The 25,663-nt window shown below is 41.1% G+C and overlaps 1 protein-coding gene and 1 pseudogene across 5 annotated transcripts in view; one reads left to right on the top strand and one right to left on the bottom strand.

The window, feature by feature from the left end:
* Nucleotides 1-25,663, bottom strand: part of GPC3 (glypican 3) — a 456,912-nt gene that overhangs the window by 120,746 nt on the left and 310,503 nt on the right. For all 5 annotated transcript variants that reach the window (XM_023198827.2, XM_023198824.3, XM_023198825.2 and 2 more), the window contains one exon: nucleotides 4,273-4,393. In XM_023198827.2, the coding sequence (XP_023054595.1) occupies nucleotides 4,273-4,393 (121 nt within the window). The remainder of the gene's footprint in view (nucleotides 1-4,272; nucleotides 4,394-25,663) is intronic.
* Nucleotides 13,811-14,226, top strand: LOC111531551 (annotated as a pseudogene).

Below are 25,663 nucleotides of genomic sequence, written 5' to 3'. Positions count from 1 at the left end.
AAAAAAAAAAAAAAAAAAAAAAAAAAAAAAAACAAAAAACTTAGTTGCTGTTGTTGTTGTTTTAAAGCAATATGGCCTAGCAAATTCCAGGACTGATACTGAGGACGTAAAATAGTTCAATTCCTCTCCTAACACAAGACAATAAATTCTCACACAAATTAGAAACTGAAAAGGAAATAAAAAGGTCCTCATTTCTGATCGTGGGAATGTTACATATGAACTCTGGCTTGGAAGGAGGAGGGGAGAACATTCCACACCTGTAGGCCTTCCCAGGAAAGGGGCCTGAGCCTGGCCCTGAACCCGTCCCCTCAAGGTTATACCATGGGACTATCAGTATGAAAATAATGTTACTTTATTCCCTTAGTGGGTATATTATTTCCAGAGCTATCAACAGTAACCATAACCTGCAAGGAGGCAGCCGAGAATTCCCAGGAAACAAAGTGAAAAGCTATTTTGGGATGTGCTCATAAATGGCCTAGCCATAGTTCATCTGGATGGACACACATGGGGCATACATGCAGAGAGAGAGAGAGAGAGAGAGAGAGAAGTATCTCTGTATTAGCACGCTATTATAGTTTTAATAGATGCAGCACCGAGCAAGGGGCTTAGGAAAATAACATCACATTCTCAGATTCACCACTCAATTACATGTGAACTTGGAAAGTTAACTTAATTCTACCTCCCTATCACCAAAGCTTTAGGCCGATTTAGTCAGGCATTCAGTGAATCCAGATGTTTGGCAGTGTATAGGAAACATCTGGATGATTGAGTTTTCAACTGAACTCACTAAATCTTTTGGCAGCATGTCTACGTCTACACAGCCATTGATAGTTTTCTGCCTCAGTTTCTCTAACTATAAAAAGGGCAAACATTATTTATCACTTACCTCCCCAAAAAACAGTGAAAATGAGATAAGGTTTAAGAGTAATAATGAGTTCTTGAAAAGATTCTGTCACAGTTTTATATCTTATATAATTCCAGGTTGGATTTTTTTTCTAAGCAGTTAGACCTTAGAACATGACATCACTTTGAAATATGGGTAAATGCTACACAAAGACAACACATTATCCTTATCATCAACATCATCGACATCATCATGACTTTCTTCTTTATGACTTCCCTAAATGTCTCACTTTCAGATCGAATCATGGCCAAAATATGAATTTTATTTAAGGACTGAAAAAATGTGTTTCAGCTATATAAAGCAACACAGATGAGAAAAAAAATCAATGTGGGTGTTTGGAGTCCAACAATTTTAACAGCTCAACTGAAACAGGTAAAACTGGTTTATCAATGAGAATTAATTGGTTGCTCAATGGTATTTGTATAGAAACTGAAAATGTTCACACACTTATTCATGGCCAGAGGTAGGAAAAAGGAATTGTAATAGCGACCTTTCTCTCTATGTACATCACCCTACCTGTAAGCTGGTTTCAGCTTTTGTAGCTGAAAGTTAGAGGAGAGGGAAACAAGGAGACAATATGGGAGAGAAAGAGAGAGAAGAGATGCATCAAAGGGATCTACAAACATATAAAACTGGGGGAGAAGAATTAGACTGGCAGAAAGTACTGGAACTCCCTTTCAAACTCAAGTCCTGCCTATAGAGAAAATTCTAAACACAGTCCTCACAATTAACTGCCATATATTAAGTGCCTGTCATGCACATGCAATTACATATATCTGTGTGCATATTATATATATATATATATATATGTATATAATATATATATACACTGGAGTTTTTGATACCTTTACCATAATACCAATGAGAGAACTAAAGCTCAGAGAGGTTAACTGATTTACCCAAGGTTATGTACCTAGCAAAATCTATAACTGAATTCAGATCCATTTGGATCCAAAGCCCATATTCTTTCTACTGTGCCCAAACCCTTTGCTGAAAGGGCTTGCTATAAATATTTTTTAGTGATTGCCTGATCATATAGAAGCCCATGTCTGATGCAGGTTTTCCATTTTCTAGGGTGGGGTCCCCCCACAGGTCTTCACTCTTTCTTATGACTGCCCCTCCCTTGCTTGTCTTTACTTACTCAAACCCTACTCATTGCTTATGGCAGATCTTAACACTTGCCCCTCTCTGCAATCTTCCCACTAGCCTAATCATGCCACCCAAAACCGATGAGCAGCACTCCTCTTCAGGCTCTGCATCACAGGCTGCCCTTTATCTTTATTTAACCACTTCCTATGCTTGTGCTTCCTCTCCCAAGGATGCTGTGAGGACAGAGGACTAGACTTCCTTTGAATCCCCCAAATCCCTGGCACCTGGCTGAGTACATAGTAGGTAATCCTTAAGGTCTGTTGAAACAAGGGACCTGTTGACAATATTCCTTATTTAGGATTAGGGACACAGTGATGGAAACTGAGATTTTGGCCTCACCAGTGTTGGGGTCTAACCAGTTGAACATAGCCACCTAGACACATTTGGTTTGAGATAATTTGTACCACTGTCCCCAAGTGAAGTATATCATGCTCTCAACTCAGTAGTAAGTGTTTTACATTGTTTGTGCTCTGATCCCCTCAGAGATGCATTTTGAAATGATCACACTATATCTAGCAAGGCTTCATAGAACTTAGTGAAGTTGTACTTTCACACACACACACACACACAAAAGGCTCAGTTAGGTAGACACTGCCATTATCATTTGCTCAGCAGCACTATCAGCTATTTATTAAGTGCTCACTGAGTACAGAGCACTTTATTAGGCACCAGAGGAGTTTACGCCTAAGCATGTCATCAATACTTTCACAATGCAATTGCAGTGAAAAAAATACTACTCTTAGAAAGCCCTTCTAAGTATTTTCTAAGACCCACAAAAATTTCACTGCTAAAATCCATATTTTAAAGACCCACAAAAATTTCACTGCTAAAATCCATATTTTAAAAACTCATGCCAATGTCTTTGTATTAAAATCTCTGTTCTTGCATAAGGATTTCAGTTCCATTAAGTTCTTCCTAAACTATAAATAGAAGTCAGTGATGCCAGAGTCCTCCCACCCATGGATCATGGGGCAGGAACACTGTCACTCTGGTATATGCCTTTTTGGTGGCATTTTTATTGTGGCCACAAAGCAATCACAAGCAGATGGTACAACTAACTTCTATTTGTGTCTTGTTACTAAACTTCTTATGAGAGGAAAAACTATGTGTACAGGTCAAGGGAATCTGTGGGTGTCTCTGTGCATGGCAGTGAGTCAGAAGCTGGCAAAGATGCAGTGAAATTGGACCTCTCCTGTCTTGCTGGTGACAGTGAAAACTGATACATTCTCATTGAAGAGCAATTTGGATACATGCACTTAAATTGCTCATATCCTTTGACCCAATAACTTTAGCATGTTAAGAAAATAAGCTAAGATCAGGATAAAGCATTATATATGAAGAGGTACCTTTATTTATGATGGCAAAAAATTTGAAGCAACCTGTATATCCAGCAAAAGCATGCGGATTAATTATGATGAATACTCAACAGAATATTATGCAGCCATAACAAATAATTAATATAAAGATTTGTGGGGACCAGGCATGGTGGCTCACACGTGTAGTCCTAGCACTTTGCAGGGCCAATGCAGGAGGATCGCTTGAGCCCAGGAGTTCAAGACCAGCCTGGGCAACATAGTGAGACCTCATCTCTACAAAAAAATTAAAAATTAGCCAGGTGTGGTGGTGCATGCCTATAGTACCAGCTACTTGGGAGGCTGAGACATGATAATATCTTGAGCTCAGGAGGTCAAGACTACAGTAAGTCATGATTGTGCTTACATGACTGTGCTCCAGCCTGGGCAACAGAGCAAGACCATGTCTCAAAACAATACAATACAAAACAAAACAAAACAACAATAACAAAAAAATTTGTGACAATATGAAAAAGTGTTGCCAAGATAGTGTTAATTTTCAGAACTACAAATCACTTGTGGATTTCCGATTATGGAAAAAGTCTGTGTGAGTATGCCTTTCTGGACAAATATTACAAGAGAACATGTAAAAATGAAAACAGACGGGATAGAATAGTGGGATTGTGAGAAATATTTTTCCCTCTATTTTCTAAGATAACCCTCATATTGCAATATTGTCTTTATAATTTAAAAGTCGGGTGAAAAATGAAGGCCAGAAGCCCTTTTTAGCAGACAGACTATTTGAAGAAAATAATAGTGTCTTTTCTAAAAGCCCAAGAATATAGTTTGAACAGTGGAAGCTGTCTCTCTCTCTCTCTGTCATTTCTACTTTTTATTATTATTATTATTTTTTGACATTCCACATACCTGGTTAATGTGCTTCAGTTTGTCAATAATTTGACTGACTACTGGCTCAGGGCCCTTCATTTTCAGCTCATGGAGATTGAACTGGTTTTTCATTCCATTCCTTGCCGCCTTTTGGCTGTATCTGTAAAGGTGAAGGTAAAGAAAAGGTTTGTCAAAGAAAGTCCCAAACAAAGGAAAAGCTGACTTTATTTGGCATCAACAGTCAGGCTGACCACAAGCTCATGAGACGACCTCATGGTGCAAAAGTAGACCACTCCACATAGTGTCTATTTACAGTAAGAAAACATTCATTCAGCAATCAGCAATTATATTCAATATCCCTTTTCTTCCCTAGATGTTGGGGATACAACAATGAACAAGAAAGACAAGGTCTGTGTGCGCTTATTGTGATCTCAGTCTAGTGGGGAGTCTAGAAGAGTAAGGGCCAATGACAAGGCAGAGTGATTAGAGCTGTGCTGGGGGAGGTTCAAGGTCATGACAGTGAAGTATACAGAATGAACCTTCACTGTGTGTAAGCCTTCTACTCATTTGAAGGAGAAAGATTCTTCCATGTTCTTCACCTCTTCCTTCCCCTCTTCTTCCTCCTCCCACTGTTTCCTGTAGGCTATGGAGCTGGGTATCTATTCAGGAGACTTTCTCAAATCACTTGCACCATAAATTACACCTGTCAGCTTCCCTCTGCCGTTCTCCATGAGAGGAAACAACACTAGCCTGAGGGAAGATTTTAATGTGCTCCTGTAGGATAAACCATAGGCTTTATTCCAGAATTGAAGTTTCAGGGTAGCAATGGACATCCTCACCATCATGAGAAGGGTAACTATTTAAAGTACTAGGCAATTCTGCCTTCCAGTGTGGGGTTTTGCCAACTTCAACTGGGACAGTGATACACAGATGAGGTGGTTTCCTTATTGCACCCATGGTTCCAGACCTCTACATAGAATTATTTCTCATTTTGTGAAACAAAGAAAACAAGAAACAGATTTCATTTATTCCTTCTGCTTTCATCAAGTGGAAATACCAGAACACCATTGCCAAAGAGAGAAAAAGGTTTTGAGCTCTTTTTTACTTGCTCCTGATCCTGATAATGGAATGCTTTCTTAAAGAAATGAAAAGATTCCCAGGGCTTTTGCTCTCTCGTTATATACTTTTTTTTTTCAATTACAATAGGGTAGCCAGGGTTATAAGGGCAAATTGATATCTATAATTCATATTTTAAATTACGAAATAATAATGTTCATTGTAAACAATTCAAGAAGTACAGAAATAAACAAGGCATAAAGTAAAAGTTGCCCCATCAATCTGTCTTTCCAAGAGTGGACCATGGTCAACAGTTTGATATACATGTAGAGGTTTTCACCTACATATACTAATGGGTAATTTTAACCAAAATTGGAATGATACTACTCATACTGATTTGCAACTTCGTATCACTTAGTACACATACTTTGGACTGGACTTGTAATCCCAGCACTTTGGGAGGCCAAGGCAGGAGGATTACTTGAGCCCAGGAGTTTGAGAACAGCCTGGACAACATGGTGAAACCCCATCTCTATAAAAAATACAAAAAATTAGCCAGGCGTTTTAGTAGAGATGGGATTTCGCCATGTTGACCAGGCTGGTCTCGAACTCCTGACTTCAGGTGATCCGTCCACCTTGGCCTCCCAAAGTGCTGGGATTACAGGTGTGAGCCACCATGCCTGGCCAACTTTTTGTAGAGACGGGGTCTCCCTATGTTGCCCAGACTGGTCTCAAACACCCGGGCTCAAGTGATCCTCCCGCCTCAGCCTCCCAAAGTGCTGAGATTACAGGCATGAGCCAGAGTGCTCAGCACTTTTTTCTTTTGAACTATAACTCTCACATGATTTTCACTGCCACAGGTGGGGGTCCTCTGAGGTAGTTTGTGTGTTATCTCCACAGGGTGACAGGCTGTGTTCTGAAAGGATGTTCAGGATTGAATTTCAATTTTCAGTCACTCTCACTGGATTCCCAAACCAGCCTACTTTGGGACAAGAGATTACAAAACACTCCTTAGAAACACTAACTCATCTCAACTAAAATAGGGAGTGAATGAACCTAGCATATTAAAGTGTTAATAATGACAAACTGAAAAATATAAAATAATCACAAAATAATGAGGCAGTCTCAATGGAATGGGCACATGTACCTGTGTGTCTCATTTTATGCAATGTAGGTATTTCAAAGAAGTTGTGTGTGAAATGAATTTCTGTGATCTAAATACTCTAAACAGGTCAAAGAAGCCTTGTTATTGAAATAAATTCTGTAAGCACATCTTTTTAACTGAAAAAGTAAGGAAACCCCTGTTTCAGAAATCATTTAGTATATTTTGCTTAAAGTGAGGTACACTTGTATTAAACTAAGGAAAAACATCAGTGAATTGTGTTCTACTGTTTACATTATGTATAATTTCCAATGAGATAAGATAATGAAAAGTGAAGATGCCTAAACTGATTTGTGTTTAATTCTGCACATAGCTCAATCTACCAACAAAGAGTTTTCATTTGGCATTTGCAAACAGATTATCATTTAGATGGCACCACCAAAGCAGCTTCAATGTTGCAACTTGAACATCTTTAAAGAGACCACAATTTTATTTTAGGAATCAATTAGGTATCCACTTAAGGTAGGCATTAAGCATTCCTAATTCTAATTAATTGATTCTAAATGATCATTTTTTTAAAGAACAATCAAACTGTTTTGGTCCTATAAAAAATATGGTGGTTAATTGTGGCTTTAAAAAGCTGGACTACATTTTAATGTTCAAAGTAGAAGCTAAATATTTTGTAAAATGATAGTAATGCCCCAAAAAATGAAACTACATTTATGGTTTAGTGCCTCTATAATCTTGTTTATATCACCAAATACAAGTCACAACTGTCAACAACAACTACCAGCTGCCAAGTTGTTGGATGTTATGCTTGAGGAATGGGGGAAAGGAATACTTTTTGTATTTTTCTGACTTTTGTCTCTGATAAGAAAGTGGAAACTTTGACAAAAATATTGAGTTGCAGTATTTTAATACAAAAAACAGAACTGCTTAAAATTTAAAATTAAGAAACCGAACCACTAAAAAAAAAAAAAAAAAAAAAAAAAAAAAAAAAATTTGCCAGGCGTGGTGGTGCACACCTTTGGAGGCTGAAGTGTTGAGCCCGGGAGATCAAGGCTGCAGTGAGCTGTGATCACACCACTGTGCTCTAGCCTGGGTGACAGAGTGAGACCCTGTCTCAAAACAAAAACTAAAACTAAATATATACTTTGGACATATTTTCATGTTAGGACACATGGAACTGCCTTGTTCTTACTCCTCTGTATGGCTCAATAATAACTTATTTATGCAATACCTTACTGATTAACAATAATTTGTAATATTTTGTTAATATAAAAAATGCTGCAGAGAACATCCTTGTATACCGATTTTCACACATTTGCATTTACATCTATAAAGGATAAATTCATAGATTTGAGTCAATTTATATTTCTAATCCCAAATTATGAAGTACAAAGAATAATTAACACTACCGCATTTTTGCACAGCACTTTACAAAGCAGTTTCATATCACTCAGCTCATTTGAGCTTCTCAACCACACTGTGAAGTTGAGAGATAGATAGGGCATTATCTCTTTATTTTTATTTTTATTTTTTTGAGACGGAGTCTCGCTCTGTCGCCCAGGCTGGAGTGCAGTGGCCGGATCTCAGCTCACTGCAAGCTCCGCCTCCCGGGTTTACACCATTCTCCTGCTTCAGCCTCCCGAGTAGCTGGGACTACAGGCACCCGCCACCTCGCCCGGCTAGCTTTTTGTATTTTTTAGTAGAGACGGGGTTTCACCATGTTAGCCAGGATGGTCTCGAACTCCTGACCTCGTGATCCGCCCATCTTGGCCTCCCAAAGTGCTGGGATTACAGGCTTGAGCCACCGCGCCCGGCCCATTATCTCTTTATTACTGAAAATTGCACAACTTCAGAAGATACTAATCTCATTCTATTAGATGTCCCCATCCATGATACAATGTATCTGCCAATATTAAGGACATACTTTGAAAAACATGCATGCTAACAAAGGAGGTCAGGAAATCTAGTTCTGACATTCATAATTAAAAGTCATCCTCTGAGAAGGAAAATATTTTGTAGCAAAGATGCTGAAGAGTACATTTGATTGCATTTCTTCTAAAATGATAGCTTAACATATTCAGATTATTTAACTTTAAAAGTTAATTCGTGAATACACAGATCACCGATCATCAAATACCAATTGCCTTTGGGGGCTGTTTTAAAGAGACATAAAGGAGCATTCTTTATCTGTTGGGAATCAGCTTACTACTAGCCTCCTCTTTTATGTTCCTATAATGCGGTCTGTTTAAATATCATCCACCTTCTGATGATACTACCAACTCCATCTTCTCTTCTTTAACTCCTACTGATGCCTGAAGCAGAGACCCTATTAGCAGATAAAGAGGTAAGGTCCACTATAAATCTTCTGAAATGAACTTCAGGAATGTGTCCCTAGAGACATATCCTTGGTCTTTTTCATATCAAAGCTTGCCAGCCACTTTTATGTCCACTCCTATAAAACAAGCGTCTTCCTGAAGCTACTTATTCTCATTGGAATAGTGTAAAGACATCTGTCAACTTAGCGATTTTGCCCCGTACTCCAGCTTCCAAAACTATTATAAATATTAAATCAAATTAGTCCCACAGCTGATCCTTTGTGGTCCTACTGTATTAATTTCTGCCATTCAGGAAAGTGCCCCTTTAGCTATGTATTTTTTAAAATTTCTTATCTCCCAGCCAGGATAAAGAGCCAGGACTAAACACTGCTCCCTGATCCCACAGTGACTCCATTTTTAAAAGACAGTTTTGGGTTCAAAAGCTTGCTAAACTTTTTGAAAGTTGAAATAGCATCTACTGTTCTGCTCTATCCATGTGCTATTTAAATCCTCAAAGGACTCTCACAAATTAAGCATGGTTACTGGTTATAGAAGTGTTGGGAATAGCTGCCCTGTGTCTTAGGCCTAAAACTTGCCATTATTGCATGTACTTCACAAGGCAGTAACCAAAAGTCCTGGTCCAACTGATGCTTATAGTTGCTTAAGTTTAGTGGCACTATTTAAAAACTCTGTGTTCTTGCATTATCCTTTAGGTATGTTGATACCTCTCCCACAGCTCTCAATACTTTTTTGTTTCTCATGTCTCTATCCTTTGCTCCTTAGCCAGACAAAATATTGAACCTAATTTTAAAAGTAATGAGTGTTAGAATAAAATACTATGAGCACATTAATAGGGCAAAGTAGATCTGTATGTGTTGATATGGCATCAAGTACGAGATACATTATAACAGATACAAGTAGCAGCATCCGTGGTGAAAATGGGTCTACATTTGCATTACTCTTATACACTCTATACATGTTCAAATATGCCCAGAAAAATTTTAGATGGATATATAAGAAAATGATAAGAGCAGTCACTTTCAGTGAGTGAGAATAGGGAGATGCTAGTGAAATCTTATTTTTTTTATATCCTTCTATATTTTAAAATATTTTTTACCATGACTGTTTTTAATCTTTATAATAGTTTAATATATAATGAATGAGATTTTATAGTCGTTAATTAAAATGTTTTTCCAGCTTTCTTGAGGTAGAATTGATAAAAGTTAAATACATGTACACTTCCACTGTGATGTTTTGACATATGTACTCATTGTGAAACAATTATGCCAAACCAGCTAATTAACCTATTCATCACCTCATATAATTATCTTTATTTTTGTGGTGAGAACATTCAAGAACTACTCTCTTAGTGAATCTCAAATATACAATATAGTATTCTTTAATATAGTCACCATATTATACATTGTATTAACAGTCATTAGTTGTTTTAAAGGCAAAAGAGAACAAAACAAAAGAAAAACAAAAAGTGGGCCCGACTCACATGCACATCTCAGGGCCTCTGGGAAATCCTTCCTGTTAATAAGAGTTATGTTGACCATCACCAATGTCCTTCCTCAAAGGTGCTTTCTTATGACAGAACACATATTTGGGGCAATGTTCACAATGTCACCCTTCAGTTTCTTCAGACCTTAAGTGGCTGAAACTCAACTTTGTTAGGTTAAACATAGCCCACATTGGCCCACATTGGCTGGGTGTGGTGGCTAATGCCTATAATTCCAGTACTTTGGGAGGACAAGGTGGGCAGATCGTTTGAGTCCAGGAGTTTGAGACTTGCCTGGGCAACATGGTGAAGCCCCATCTCCACAAAAGACACAAAAATGAGCCACACATGGTGGCGTGTGCATGTAGTCCCAGTCCAAGCTACCCAGGAGGCTCAGCTGGGAGGATCACTTAAGCCTGGGAGGTGGGGGTTGCAGTGAGCTAAGATCAAACCACTGCGCTCCAGCCTGGATGACAGAGTGAAACCTTGTCTCTCTTGTTCTCTCTCTCTCTATATATATATCCCATATATTTCCTTTTCTTTTCTTTTCTTTTTTTTTTTTTTTTTTTTTGAGACAGTCTCGTTCTGTCACCCAGGCTGGAATGCAGTGGTGCAATTTCGGCTCACTGCAACCTCCACCTCCTGGGTTCACGCTATTCTCCTGCCTCAGCCTCCCGAGTAGCTGGAACTACAGGCGCCCACCACTACGCCCGGCTAATTGTTTGTATTTTTAGTAGAGACGGGGTTTTCACCATGTTAGCCAGGATGGTCTTGATCTCCCAACTTCATGATCCGCCTGCCCACCTCGGCCTCCCAAAGTGCTGGGATTATAGGCATGAGCCACCATGCCCGGCCCTATTTTCTACTCTTCAGTGAGGTAACTCCAACCGGCCTATTTCAAAAAGACAGTATATCAGTGAGGATGTGAACATGAGTGTAAATTATCAGTTGTATCCTCCCTCAAAACAGAGGCAAAGAAGTTATTGAAGTTCTCACTACCTTTTTCCTGTAGATGCCTGAAGTCCTCACCTGATGAGAATTGAGGGCCTCCCTGAACCACCCTGAGTCATGCTGACCTCACTGCCCTCGCATTGAAATGTATTGTGGGCACTGCCCTGAGTTGCCAGTGCTCCTTTTATGTATATTCCATTTGCCACCCCATGTACTCTGTGAGGTCTTTGAAGGCAGAGGTTTGGTTAGTTTTTGTTTTTGTTTTTTTAAATCACCCAAAGCACCTCATGGTACTTATACTGTCAGTTACTGAGTGCTTTCTCTGTGCCAGATACTGTTCAAAGCATTGAAGAAAAAGAAAACATGTACTTAATCCTCCTGACTACCCTATTGGCAGCTGTTTTTGCTGCTGCTGAGGCACAGAGAAGGTAAATCACTTGCCTAAAGTCACACAGCTTGTCTGCAGCAGAGCTGGAGTGTGAACTTTAAGAATCCATCTCCAGTTGTGTGGGTTCTTAACCACTATGCTGGTCTTGCTTCCTTAGAGAGAAACGATGTCGACTAAATATTTGACATTTCCTCACCACCCTGCTCCATTGCTTCCTTGTAGGAAACAATGGATGAGCTGCTTATAATGGTCTACAAGGCTCCCAGCAGCATCGCCACAAAGCTCTCTTGGCCTACTCAGCAAGATTCCTGGACTTGCCCTTTAAGAGAGCCCTGTGTGTCAGGTTTCTTCTCTTACACAGAGATCTGACAGTATGGCTATTTAATAGCCATACTTTGGGAGGCCATGGTGGGCAGGTGAAGGCTATTCAGTGACATACTTGTGTTCTTGGGAGACAAGGTGTTGAAGTTAGAGAAATAAATAATCCACCACCATCACCATCCATGCCACTAGACACATACCAAAGACTATTTGAAGATTTCAAATGCCTAAGGACAATAGGAAAACAAATACAGGATAACAATGTCTTAGTGCATCCCTGCTTTTGTCACCTTGACTACAGCAAGGCAACATGTGTGATGTGCCCCTGGGGAATTTCATGTAACATGCGTGCTCTGAGCTTTAAGCCCAGAGGGAAGTCAATCGGTGAAGGGTGCCTTGGCAGCTTTGCATTAATTCATTAATTCAGCATTTCATTTTCTCAGGCTAGCTCTGTGCCACTGGAGCATGTGGTTCATGACAGGCCTTGAATGAGGAGGAGCCAGCGTGGCCCCAATTCTTCTTACCCACAGACTGCTCAGAGTGTGTCAGGAATGGGGACACTGTTGGCCATGGGGGGATTGTAATGATGGGTTAGCTACTTAGTAATACTCATCTGTAATTAAATTAATTGTCCTCCTCTGCAAAATGCTGCTTCTCTACTGAAGCTTTGACATGGTTCTGGCAATGAATACTATCAAGTGGAGGAGGAAAAATAAACTGACAGATGTTCCTACCTCCCAAATCTAATGTTTTCTTAACTGGACATGCTATGTAGCATGCTAGAAGTGTTACCTTACATGCGGCATCTTCTTCTTTATCCAGTTTGGTATCTGTTTAGCACAAAAATGACTGTCATAATACTAAGAAAATCCTATTTGTGAAGTGAAAAGGGGGACATGCTTCTGTTCAGGAAGATTGTCAGGGATTGGGGAGGGGGTTGGGGAGAGAGGGAAAAATCCTGCGCAAAAGCCATAAAGAGAAAAGGAACCTCATTAAAACAGGACATCTGGGCATGCTTGTCTTGGGACAGTTGAAGCAAAGAGAGCACTTGTAGCAGAGGAATAGAGTCAAACAAGCGTAAAATAGGCGATCTTTTCTTCTCATTTCTGTTCTGGCTGAGGCAGCAATGGCGTAGTGGAAGGAAATCAACAAATTCAAATGTAGATCATTTGAAATGGAAGCACTCTCAGAGATCATCTGGTCCAATCCACTCACTGTGTAGATGAAGAATCTGATACCCAGACAGGGACTTTTGTGACAACACATACATTTAGTATCACAAGTCCCACATTTAGAAGAAATCCCTTTCTTTAAAAGGTCCCTAAAGAAGATCTTGCTGATTTTTGACACTTGCTAGTACTGATTTAGGACAAGGGAACTGCTAGAAAAGTCACTTTCCTTCTTCCCTTAAGTATCAGAATGATTTCAAGTGCTTGAGAGCCAATCAAAAGGACTAGGTCCCCACCAAAAAAAAAATTTGATTTCACAAAAGTTTAATATGCTGCCCAGCTATACATGGCTAAAAATAAGTTAGAGATCTCACATTCTCAGAGCGCCATCTTATGGACAAGCTTCAGTATTGCATGTAATCCCTAACTCAGTGATTTACCTGTTTCTTTGGAACGCATTCTGGTCACAACAATCACTGTGGGAAAAACTGGATAATTTAAAGAGTATAAATAGCTTTAAAGACAAACCAGAAAACAGGGTAGAAAACCCATCCTATTAAGAGGCCTAAGAAAACGTCCTTTTCTTTATCCATGATACAGTGTTAATTTACATAAATGCACAGTAAAATAAAGCAAAGGTGAAAAGAGCTGAGATTTGAAAATGTGCTTAATAAAGACAGAAACAATTAGCTTCTCTTTATTTATGCACATATCTAAATAAAAATGTCTTTCTCTTTCCTGGCTGTCTGAGGATAGACAGCCATCATGAACGACACGGTAACTATCTGAACTACAAAGTTCATGATCAACCAACTACTTCAGGGGAAACAAATGGTCATTGATGTCCTTCACCCCAGGAAGGCAACAGTGCCTAAGACAGAAATTTAAGAGTGCCTAAGACAGGAAAAACTAGCCAAAATGTACAAGACCACACCAGATGTCATCTTTGTATTTGGATTCATAACTCATTTTGGTGGTGGCAAGACAACTGGCTTTGGCATGATTTATGATTCCCTGGATTATGCAAAGAAAAATGAACCCAAACATAGAGTTTCAAGACATGGTCTGTATGAGAAGAAAAAGACTCAGGAAAACAAGGAAAGGAACGCAAGAACCCAATAAAGAAAGTCAGGGGGACTGCAAAGACCAATGTTGGTGCTGGCAAAAAGCTGAAGGAGTAAAGGGCTGCAATGATGTTATCTGTGGCTGTTGTGGATTTTTCATGAAAGGATTTATGGCCGGGCGCGGTGGCTCAAGCCTGTAATCCCAGCACTTTGGGAGGCCGAGACGGGTGGATCACGAGGTCAGGAGATCGAGACCCTCCTGGCTAACACGGTGAAACCCCGTCTCTACTAAAAAATACAAAAAATTAGCCGGGCGAGGTGGTGGGCGCCTGTGGTCCCAGCCACTCGGGAGGCTGAGGCAGGAGAATGGCGTGAACCCAGGAGGCAGAGGTTGCGGTGAGCTGAGATCCGGCCACTGCACTCTAGCCTGGGCGACAGAGCAAGACTCCGTCTCAAAAAAAAAAAAAAAAAAAAAAAAAAAAAAAAGGATTTATAAACTAAAAATTTTCATGTGAAAAAATGTCTTTCATAATTGTTTGCATAGCAGTACTACTTCAGAGCCAATGTTAAGCTAGGAGGATGCTAGAAACAGATATATCCACTTTACTCCAAGAAGTACCTGTGTTCTCCAACAACAGCCTTTCAGAAATTACAAGTACATTTCAGTAGACAGGAAGCAAAATCTAGGAAAGAAATCTAGGGGATGTAAACCTATCTCCTTCTTTTTTTTTTTATTATACTTTAAGTGTGCAGGTTTATTACATATGTATACATGGCCATATTGGTTTGCTGCACCCGTTAACTCATCATTTACATTAGGTATTTCTCCTAATGCTATCCCTCCCCCATCCCCCCATCCCATGCCAGGCCCCGGTGTGTGATGTTCCCCGCCCTGTGTCCAAGTGTTCTCATTGTTCAATTCCCACCTACGAGTGAGAGCATGCGGTGTTTGGTGATGTAAATCTATTTCTGTATCTCAGTTAGTAGCCATTAGCTATATGAGAGAATAACTGCATTAGAATTCACTTACAGTGCAGTCTCCAACCTTACTTTGAGGAGGGACTAAAAGATTTGTCTCAGCACATAATCAGGAAGCCACTGAAACCCAGAGAAGCAAATAATATTTTTCAGATGGTGAGGAAAGAGTGAGAAGTTAGTATCACCCACTACAAGGAGAAGAGTCTGTGGCTGTGGGGAACAGTCCCCCAGCAGAAAGGGGAAGGTAATGAGAAAATGCTTGAGATGAGGTCACCTGAATGTTACTCTGAAGAAACCAACTTTGAAGAAGAGGCTAGAGATAAAGAGAGAGAAAAGTAAATAAGCACAGCAAAAGTGATTCTTGTGAGAATTGCAAGCTAGGCAGAGCCCAAAGTGTATGCAAGCTGGTGAGAACTAATCGTGGCAGTCAGGACACTAGGCCAGAGCAGTGTCTCTCTGATGTCTGTCCTTGAGGGGAACATACAAATGAGGAGAGGACTCCAACTGTGTTTAAAAACAGAGAAAGAAAAAGGTGTAATTCAAAGCTCAATAATCGGGGGTGGGGAATAACAGAATAAGGAGTGTGGTAGAGACTTCTTATTCAATCACCCCAAACTCATTTACCAAGTCCTTCTAGTCCAGAGAACTAGGACCAGACATTTTCTTGTTCTACTCAAGTTAAAGCAAAAGGACACGATCTTTACCTGGTGTTTGTTTGTTTGTTTTTAAGATGGAGTCTCACTCTGTCTCCCAGGATGGAGGTGCAATGGCGCGATGTCAGCTCACTGCAACCTCCGCCTCCTGGGTTCAAGCAATTCTCTGCCTCAGCCTCCCAAGTAGCTGGGATTACAGGCACATACCACCATGCCTGGCTAATTTTTGTATTTTTTAGTAGAGATGGGGTTTCACCATCTTGGCCAGGCTGGTCTTGAACTCCTGACCTCATGACCCACCTGCCTCGACCTCCCAAAGTGCTGGGATTACAGGCGTGAGCCACTGCACCCGGCCTCTTTACCCATTTTTAAGTTAGATTTTAATTGATGAAAATATCAGGGTTGGAAAGGACCTTTGAAGTCATTCAGCCCAATGTTCTCCTCTTACAGAAGGGCAAACCGAGGCCCAGAGGCCAAACAACAGCAACTGAAGTTATTATTGGCATCACTGCTAGGGAGACAAGAATGAAGCTGTTACCTCCCCCAAACGGAATAGCAAAGAACAAAGGGGCAAGGAACTAGTCACATACCTCAGCAACATGAGGGCATTGTATGAAGGTAACTGAAGTTCAAAATAACGACCAATAATTGTTGTAAGAGATTAAGTTCAGTTAGGCAGTCATAGTTTACTGAGGCGGCAAGTACATAATACATTTTAGAGAGACAGAGTTATGTGGTGGAAAGAGCACTGGCCTTGGAGTCAGAGACGTGGGTTAAAAGCTGGTGCCCCCACCTGCTGTGTGACTTTTGACAAATAATTAAACCTTGCTGAACTAGAGTTTCCTCATCTATAAAATAGGAATAATGCCACCTGCACTGTTTTGAGAATTATTTGATATAATGAATTTTAGCAAATTGAGATAACATGTGCTTAAAACAATGCCAGGCACATAGAAAGTTCTATATGAGGGCTGCTGTTGTTATTTTTATCACATGAAAGCACCAAACACAGAATCTCAAATGCACTAGATGTTCAATAAATGTTATTTGAGAAGAATCCCCTGCTAGGCATGGTGGCTCACACCTGTAATCCCAGCACTTTGGGAGGCAGAGGTGGGTGGATTGCTTGAGTCCGGGAGTTTGAGACCAGCCTGGGCAACATAGGGCGACCTCGTTTCTACAAAGCTTAAAAACAAATTAGCCAGGCATGGTGGCCCATGCCTGTGGTCCCAGCTACTTGGGAGGTTGAGGCAAGAGGAGCACTTGAGCCCAGGAGGTTGAGGCTGCAGTTAGTTATGTTGGTGCCACTGTACTCCAGCCTGGGTGGAGTACAGGAAAACCAGTCTCTAAAAAAATCAAAATAAAAAATAAAGAAAGAGCTTCCTGAGAGAGAAGAAATAAACCTTGCAACAAATAGCCAAGGGAAACTTCAAATCCCTTCATCCCCACATTGAGAACTTAAGAAACGGAAGAGTATCAGTTCTCTTATTTTTGTCCTGAGTAAAGTATGGGTCAAGGCATGAGTAGGAATGGTTTCTCATCAGGGAAAATGGGCAAGGGAAAAAGCACTGGAACTTTCTTTGCCATTGCGATTGAGCAATGATGTGTGAATGGTTGGCACTAAGCATTTAAGCCTAGCTGAGAGGAAGTTTTTAGCAGAGGCGCCCTCCCAAACCTTCCAGGAGACAGGGCATTATCTGAAGGGGAAATGATCAGAAAGGACTTCAAATGGTTCAAAATTAATTTTAGTTCACAGAAGAACTAATCATTCACCTGTGGCCCAGAGCAGCCATCCAAAGTTTCCCGAGTGACCAGCTTTGGGTGTCAGAAGCCTGTTCCCCTCCCTCCTTCTCCCAGAGTTCATATTCCTCCTCTCAGTGATAGAAAATATTCTGCTTCCACTTTGGATAACTGTCACAAGTAATGAATTAGATGACTCTTGAAAATGCCCACACGCTTTTTCAAATCTCTCTGTTCAGAACGCTGCTTTGTTTGTCTCTGGTCCCTGCAGGGCCCACAACAAACATCCATTCTTTAATGTGGTGATCTTCAAAATGAAGAACAGGACTCTCAAAGTCCACCTAAACAATCACTCTTAACTGACTCCAGACACGTTTGGGAGAGAGGCAAGTCTGAAACAAGAAAAAGTGTGCCTGGTGGGTTTTTTTCTTGTGTGGCATTTCTAGAATATGTAGTAAACAGAGGAAAGACTCCTCAGTGTTCTTTTGGATGTCTGGCTGAACTGTGGTTAATAAATTGCCAACCATCAGCCTCAAAAAACAAACTGTTTTCTTGCAAATAGGTACTACCAATACACTTGAAAAGAAAGCTAAACATTCCTGCCACTGTTTTCTGTCAGCTCCTCTGGCCTTAGCCACAGTCACTTCCAGGCCTCAAACCTTCAACCTGCGGAATTAGCCCTACCCAGATCCCTAGCCAGTAGTGACAAGGGCAGCAAGGTGTTAGTTTAACTGACTCACCTGTCAGGCCCCAGGCTCTGGAATTAGTTTTGTTCCTCCAAGCCAGTATTTCATGTTTTTTTTGAGTGAGCCCTGGGTGTTCAGGTATGACTTCCTCTTGCCAGCTGTGTTTTCCTGGGCAAAACTCTGTCCTGGGGCTCTTGTCTGTATTCATTTCTAGGCCCACTCCCTTACCCAGTACCTGGCACCCAGTATGCACCCAATAAATATCTACTGAACTGACCTGAGATAAAAGGCCTCATCCAATGCTCAGTTTGTGTGATGGAGACTCTTAAGCTATTCTGCCTAATCCTTGTCAACCTGTTGTCCCTGAGGCCTTTCCCCCAAATCTGCAGCCACTGACTGAGGACCTACGTTACACTGGGCCCTTCGATGTAAACCTGTCAATGTGTCCCACCTGCCAGATCACACCATTTTAGAAACCAGTGGCAACCTAGAGAACAGCAGAGTTCCTTTTCTATACTCCACTGAGTGTCATCATCTATTCTACACTTACCTATTAAGCATCTACATAGTCCTGTTCTCAGCCACAGAACATTAGTAGTTGGAGGTCCTGAATTTTCCAATGTTCTGGCCCACTAATTCCAGCCTGGACTTCATGAACCAGAATTTAGTTTCTGCCTTGGCAAATCTGGTCTTCAGAAAAGGAAACATCCAACTGATGACTGTGTTGGATTCCCACTGCAAACTGGTGATTGAGAGTGTGTGGCCATATTGCTTCATGAGACATCTATACAGCCACACCATCCTACATCACAAAATCCAGAGTGCTGGCACAAGGGGGCTGCCGTGGTTGGTGGGAGGGAAAAGGGACTACCAAGAATAAGGTAGCTAAGTGTTAGATTTGTCCAAGAACACTGGCTGGTCTTGTCTGCAGAGAGTAGAACTCCTCTTTCTATAGTCTTCCTAAACTCATGTCCAGAGTTTGAGAACCAAGGCTGCAGCAAGAGCCCTGAAGCAGCAGAAAGAAACATATTCACCAAGTTTTTGCCTGGTGGAAGCGCGTGGCCATGATGGGCATGGGCAGAGACACTGGCACAGGGGAAAGAGCCTATCTCTGCCAGTGTCCATATGTCAGGACAGCTCTGCACATGGCAGGCCCAAGCCTTGCCTCGCCACTCTCAAGTTGCCAGCAATAACATAACACGAAAGAATAACAAAGGGGGAGAAAAGGTGAACTGAAGTGTAAACTACCCCCACTCCAACTGCCCTGGTAGCTGCAGGTGCCCTTCACTGCTCAACTCTTTGCACCTGCTCTCCTGCTAGAACAAGTGGCCTATTGTGTGAGGCTGTACACATGGAGGTGCTAAGCAAACAAGAAATGACTCTTCTGATCATAAAGTAGATGGGATTCCAGGAAAACTTTACTAAGCCAAATAAAAGTGATTGTAAAGCACTTGGTAAAATATAAACTGCTGCATAAATACTTAATAAAAGCTCACAGCCATGTACACAAGGACAACTAGGTCAAAATTTACCCAAGCTCTCTAGCCTGGAGGGTGTTGGAAAGGGTGAAAATTGTCTCTCTCCCTTTGGTTTTCTTAGCCACTTTGTATTACTTTGCTCTTACCTGCCCTTCAGCCCTTGGCACTCCCCCGATGTCTCTCTCCTGTCACTGATATATCTCTGCGGTTACAGGGCTTCTAATTTTCATTCTGGACAGTGTGTCAAATATTATTGGGAGCAACAGACACTGAATTCCTTTTTTTTTTTTTTTTTTCTGCTCAGAAACCCCATCGGAGTTATGCAGTGCTATGGGGGAAACATTTTCTTTAAGGTTTAATTATGTGAGTTTCACCCAAAACTCTCTAACATTAGAAATCGAGAACAACTCTGACATCTCAAACAGCCAACCTATCTGCTCCCCTGTAGCTCCAATAATACCTGGAGGAGTAAAATGAAGAGCTCACTGCGGTCCTCATGAGAATGGTTATACCCTGGGGCTCCTTTTGAATCACTTTCACTTTGGTCTACTGAGGAAGGCATCAAATTCAAAGTCATTAAGGTGGCTTTATGGTGTTCCCTTTCCTTTCACATTCCCTCCCCCATCAAATATCTTTGTTATAGTATCTGACAGCCTGTTAGAGGTGGAAAGTGCTTTAGAGGTGATTTTGTCAAATTCCTTTATTTTACAAGTAAAAGAAAAAACAGAAGTGCAGTGACGTGTCCAAGGTCACACAACAAGTTCACAGTAGAGCTAGGACTCAGGTTGGACTCTCAGCCTAGGGCAAAGGTTTTTTGTTTGTTTGTTTGTTTGTTTGCATGGACTCCAAAGTGCCACAGGGGATGCACAGGCAATGGCTTTATTATCAGAGGCATGTGAGTACGGGAGATTAAATGGAGAATTAGCCTCAGAGGCAGGTGAATGCCATTTTCTAGCAAGGGGTTGAAATATCTCTAAGAAGAACTCCTTCTTCCAGGGGATGCCGCCTTACAGACTTGAGAGGACATGAGAGCAGAGAAGCATGGTATGAGAGGCAGGAAATGTATGTCTACTCTCACGGACCAAGACTGGGCAGGGAACAAGGGAAGGATAGGGTATAGCATTATAGGCCAGAGAAAAGCTGGACAGAACACTCATTCCAGGTCTGCTGGATGAAGAGATTAAATCAAGCTGAGGTCAGGATTTCCACCAAGAATAGGAAGAAGGTGAGAAGGCTTTAAACCTTGCAGGAGAGAAGCCAGGCATTTGACAGGCAGGACAGTGCTGTGGGTAGGGGATGGACTGGATGGGTTTGAAGCCTATCTTGCTGTGGCCTTTGGTAATTTGTCAATGTCATCAGTAGAATCAGTAAAGTGTGGGTAATAATATTGTCCGCTTCAAAAGGCTGTTGTTGAGAATTAGTCAATGCATACAAACTGCCTAGCATATTGTGTGGCACTTGGGAAGTTCCACAGAATGGTTAGTTATTACTATTATTAGCCACTCTACTGTTTGAGTCCTGCTTTCTGAAGTCCCACGTACCCTTAGACAGAATTTAAGAGAGCAAAGGGAAGAGGACAGTGATCAAAATGCATCAGGGAGGAAAAGGTAAGAGGAGTTAAAAAGCGAAGACAGAGAAACCAACAGAATGTGTGAGCTGCAGCTCTCCCAGGTCTCCTCCACCCCTTCAATGTATGTAAACCCCCATGACTGCATCTTTTCCCTATATTTTGTAGCTGTAAGAGTTATAGGTACTGATAGGTAACCAACCACCCCAGTTTGCTGGGACTGAGGGGTTTCCTAGGACTTGGCAAAAGTCTAAACCTGGAAAGTCCTAGGCAACCTGGAAAAAGTTGATCACTGTAGGGGCCAGAGGGTGTTTGCTGTTCAAGATTATTATTTGTTATAACCAGAGAGCAGGGCACTGCTGCTAGATGCTATCCACTGGGGTTTGAAAAACCTGGGTTATCCAGAAGCCATGTATAGGATTTTTTAATGGTATTTTCTTCATGCCTATAAATGAAAAAAAAATAGGGGTTTCTTAAATAGATAAGTTTCTCCAGGGGAACATTAGCCAATTTGAGGAGGATGGTCTTTAGCAGGACAGTCACACAGCAATAGCCTCATTATCAATGATTCTTATTTGTATGCTTTGATTCTCTGACACGTGCTGTCTTTCTCCAAGTTCAATTCCCAGCATTGTTATTATATGTGCTTGAAAGTAATAAAACTGCATTTACTTTAAAATGATCTGTCACTCAGACTTTTCATTAATTTAAACTGATGCTACCAATCTCTCAAAGTATCTCCTTATCCAGGGCCAACTGGTTTAATTCAGCATCATGGGCTGATTTGTTTAAAAATAAAATTCATGGGGATAGGTGGATTTGCTTAAAAATTTTTTAAAGTAATATTCCTCAAGTCCTTGAGAGATGTACAGAGAGAGATACTCAGGAAGCTGCTAAAGGGTTAATGTTTGTAAAGAGAGCCCACTAATGCTGTGTTGATTACCCAGTGTTCCATTTATTCAGGGTAAAACTTCCCCCTACATCTGATCTACTCTTCTACACTAACATCTAGTAAACGGAGGGTAATTTATAATTTTCAAAAACATCTCATATGCATTTTCTTATCGGAGGCTCACAGCAACTCTTTGAGGTAGGCAAGGGAGGTATTAATTTCACAGTAGGAGAAAACAAAATAGAGTTTAAGTAATCTGCCTAATAGTACAGTGATACCATGGGAAGCTAGGCCTAGTACTAAGGTCTGTTACCCGCAACTATGTCTGTTGGTTCATCCAACGAGTTCAATATACATGTATAGAGAGTTTACTCTACAGCAGGCACAGCTAAGCAATGAGGTTTTATAGATGGAAGACACAGTACTACTCTTTTTTTTTATTCTTTTTTTTTTTTTGAGACAGGGCCTCACTATGTCACCCAGGTTAGAGTGCAGTGGTGCGATCATAGCTCACTGCAGCCTCGACCTCTCGGGTTCAAGCGATCTTCCCGCATCAGCCTCCCGGGTAATTGGAACTGCAGGCACATGCTACCACGCCTGGCTAATTTTTTGTATTTTTGGTAGAGACGGGGTTTTGCCATATTGCCCAGGCTGGTCTCAAACTCCTGAGCTCAGGCAATCCACCCACCTCGGCCTCCCAAAGTGCTGAGACTACAGGCATGAGCCACTGCGCCTGGCCCACAGTACTACTCACTAAGGAGCTACTAGAAGATTACAGACAGACATGTAAAAGCTCTCCATATAGTGTCGCTGGGGACATGCTAGAGAGAAGATGAGGTGCCAGCAAGTCTTAACCCAGACAAAGGTGTGGACAGGAGGATTCAGGGTCCTCAGAAGAGATGATGTTAAGGATAAGTAGGGGTAAGCTAGCCAATGGCTCTTTTTCTAGCCCATTCTAAGATGGTCCTTGTCTTAGTGCTCCCTAATAGTATTTGGAAATTAGCTTTTCAGCATGAGTTCTTACATAGTGCAATCCTCTATGCATCCCTCCAACCCCAAACTGCTGTATCCCTACCTCAGGTGGGAACACCTTACTTTGGCTCCTGCTGAACAGGTACTCATCCCAGCTCTAGGCCCGAAGCTGTGACTAGAAGCAAAGAGAACAATGACAAAATGGGCCAACAAGTGGCTCAAACCAAGAAAAAGTTCATTTGGGTAGTTTTTAAGATTCATCTGACCCTATGGATCACTAAGATCTGAGGGGGCAAAAAATAGGAAGCTCCTGTGACACTGGAGTTAGAAATTAAAACAAATTTCCTTTCACAGGGAAATGAAACTACATTATAAAGGAGACAAAACCATGGATCAAAGCCATACTCACGTAAAAGAATAAAATTCATTGGCTTGAGAAATTGGGAAATCATGACTGATTTTAATGATCTTTCTCCTTTTCTACAAAGGCTAACTCAAGGGTGACAGAAAGGACTTTAGAGCACTGAACAACTAGTTTTGACCTGCAACTAGACTCATCATGGTTTTTAATATAATTTAGAAAGATTGCCTGAGTTAATCTCTATAAAGCAGTCGTAGGAGAAATGGTTTAAGATGTCTTTGCTGTGAAACAAGATGCTGAAGGTAAGAAGGTCAGCCTAGTGCATACCCTTAGATACAAATAACTCTCACTTGATCCTCAGTGGACTCAAATGCCCACCATTTGCACCAACCAGGACCAAGGATTGGGATTTTTGTTTTTGCAGAAAAGAGAGGAAATAACATAAAAATGAGAGGGGGGTAGGTGAGGCTGTTCCTGAAAAGTTAAGAATGGGTTATTGAAGGGAGCCAATATCAGGCCTATCTCCCAGTAAAGATCTTCAAGGGCTTTTTAATAGGTTTTTTTTGAAGAACAGCAATAACAGCTACCATTTTTGAGAACCTAACTGTGTTCCAGGCACTATACTCCATACTTCACAATCTCCTGGAATCTTTTCAACAAACTGTTAAGGGAGAAACTATTAACTCCATTTTACATGTGGGGAAGCTGAGGATCAGAGAAGAGGAGCTAATAGGTAATAGAGCAGGCATTCAAACCCAGGCTTTGCTGACTCTAAAGTTGTAAGTTTAAACACTCTAATACACTGCCTTACGTTGCCACATAACTCTATGTGCTTTTTGTTAATCCCTCAACTGTTCGGCTACATTTCTATCAGTAAAAAATCATCAGAGAAACTCAGACAAGATTTTGTACTTGCTGAAGTATAGGAAGAAAGAGCAAAAAATAGGAGAGCTAAATTTCTTTCAAAGAAGCCACCAAGAGCTTGTATCCTAGGGAAAGAACTGTACCAGTAGCAGCAAAGAAAGTGACACCTGCCAGTCATTTCCTGTGGCCTGTGGAACAGAAAAAACACCACCACAATCCAACGATCACAGTCACAACAATGACAACTGCCAGAGGTGTTCTAAGAGCAGGGCCACTAGCAGGAAGCTCCCAAGAAAAGAGGCTTCCCTAACATACCTTTCCCTGTGCTTCACACTCCAAGCCCCAAGAGTCCACTTTCACTGATGCTCAGTGATTGACTATCAGAAATAAACTTTCTGAGTCAGAGAAATTGGACAAAAATGTTTCAGGGGGGTGTTACTGTTTGTGGAGGTCAGAGGTATTCTGATGAAGTGACATTGATAACACTAAAAGAAACTTACCAGGGAAACATCAGGACACTTATCATACTCAGCAGACTTGTTTCAATCAGTATTCAACTTACATGCTCTCTGAGGGGTGAATATAAAGTCATGACATATTTCAAATTTGTATAAATCTACCAGAATGCATGCAGCCCAAAGGTTCTTGCAACAATTATGCTGACATCACTCAAGACAATTCTTGCTGGGCATGGTGATACATGCCCATAATCTCAGCTACCTAGGAGCCTGAGGCAGGAGGATCGCTTAAACCCAGGAGTTCCAGACCAGCCTGAGCAACATAGCGAGACCCAGTCTCTACAAAAAATTTCCTGGAACTCCTCTTTGGAAACCCCATTTAAAGCCAACATAAATGTCAGAAGAAGTAAACAGCCCTATTATTTTATCCTCTCCTCCAAATGAACCCCAAATGGTATAAGCCTGCTTAATCAGCCACCTCATTTAGCAGTTTGGTTCCCAAAGACTCACAGTATTCCCCCAAAAAATCCAGTTTACCTTTATGGGAACAAACATGGCCCACACCTCTTCACCCTTACTCTGGACATTTACATGGGCTGCTCAACCATGGTATAATGGTAATGACAACATCAACACCAGCTATCAATTATTTAAGTGCCTATGTGCCAGAATTTATCTTCACAACAGCCCTGCAGAGTAGGTATCACTACTCCCATCTTATAAATAAGGTAACAATGTCATATTAAATGTTCTGCCCAAAGCACACAGCTGGTGTCTGAACCAGGATTAAAATATCCATCTGGGGCTGGTTGCGGTGGCTCATGCCTGTAATCCCAGCACTTTGGGAGGCTGAGGAGGGCAGATCACTTGAGGTCAGGAGTTTGAAACCAGCCTGACCATCATGG

This window comes from Piliocolobus tephrosceles, chromosome 12, assembly GCF_002776525.5.
Source record: "Piliocolobus tephrosceles isolate RC106 chromosome 12, ASM277652v3, whole genome shotgun sequence".
NCBI classification, from domain to species: domain Eukaryota; kingdom Metazoa; phylum Chordata; class Mammalia; order Primates; family Cercopithecidae; genus Piliocolobus; species Piliocolobus tephrosceles.
The sequence above is the reverse complement of the archived record's forward strand: the minus strand, read 5'-3'. Positions and strand labels throughout refer to the sequence as shown.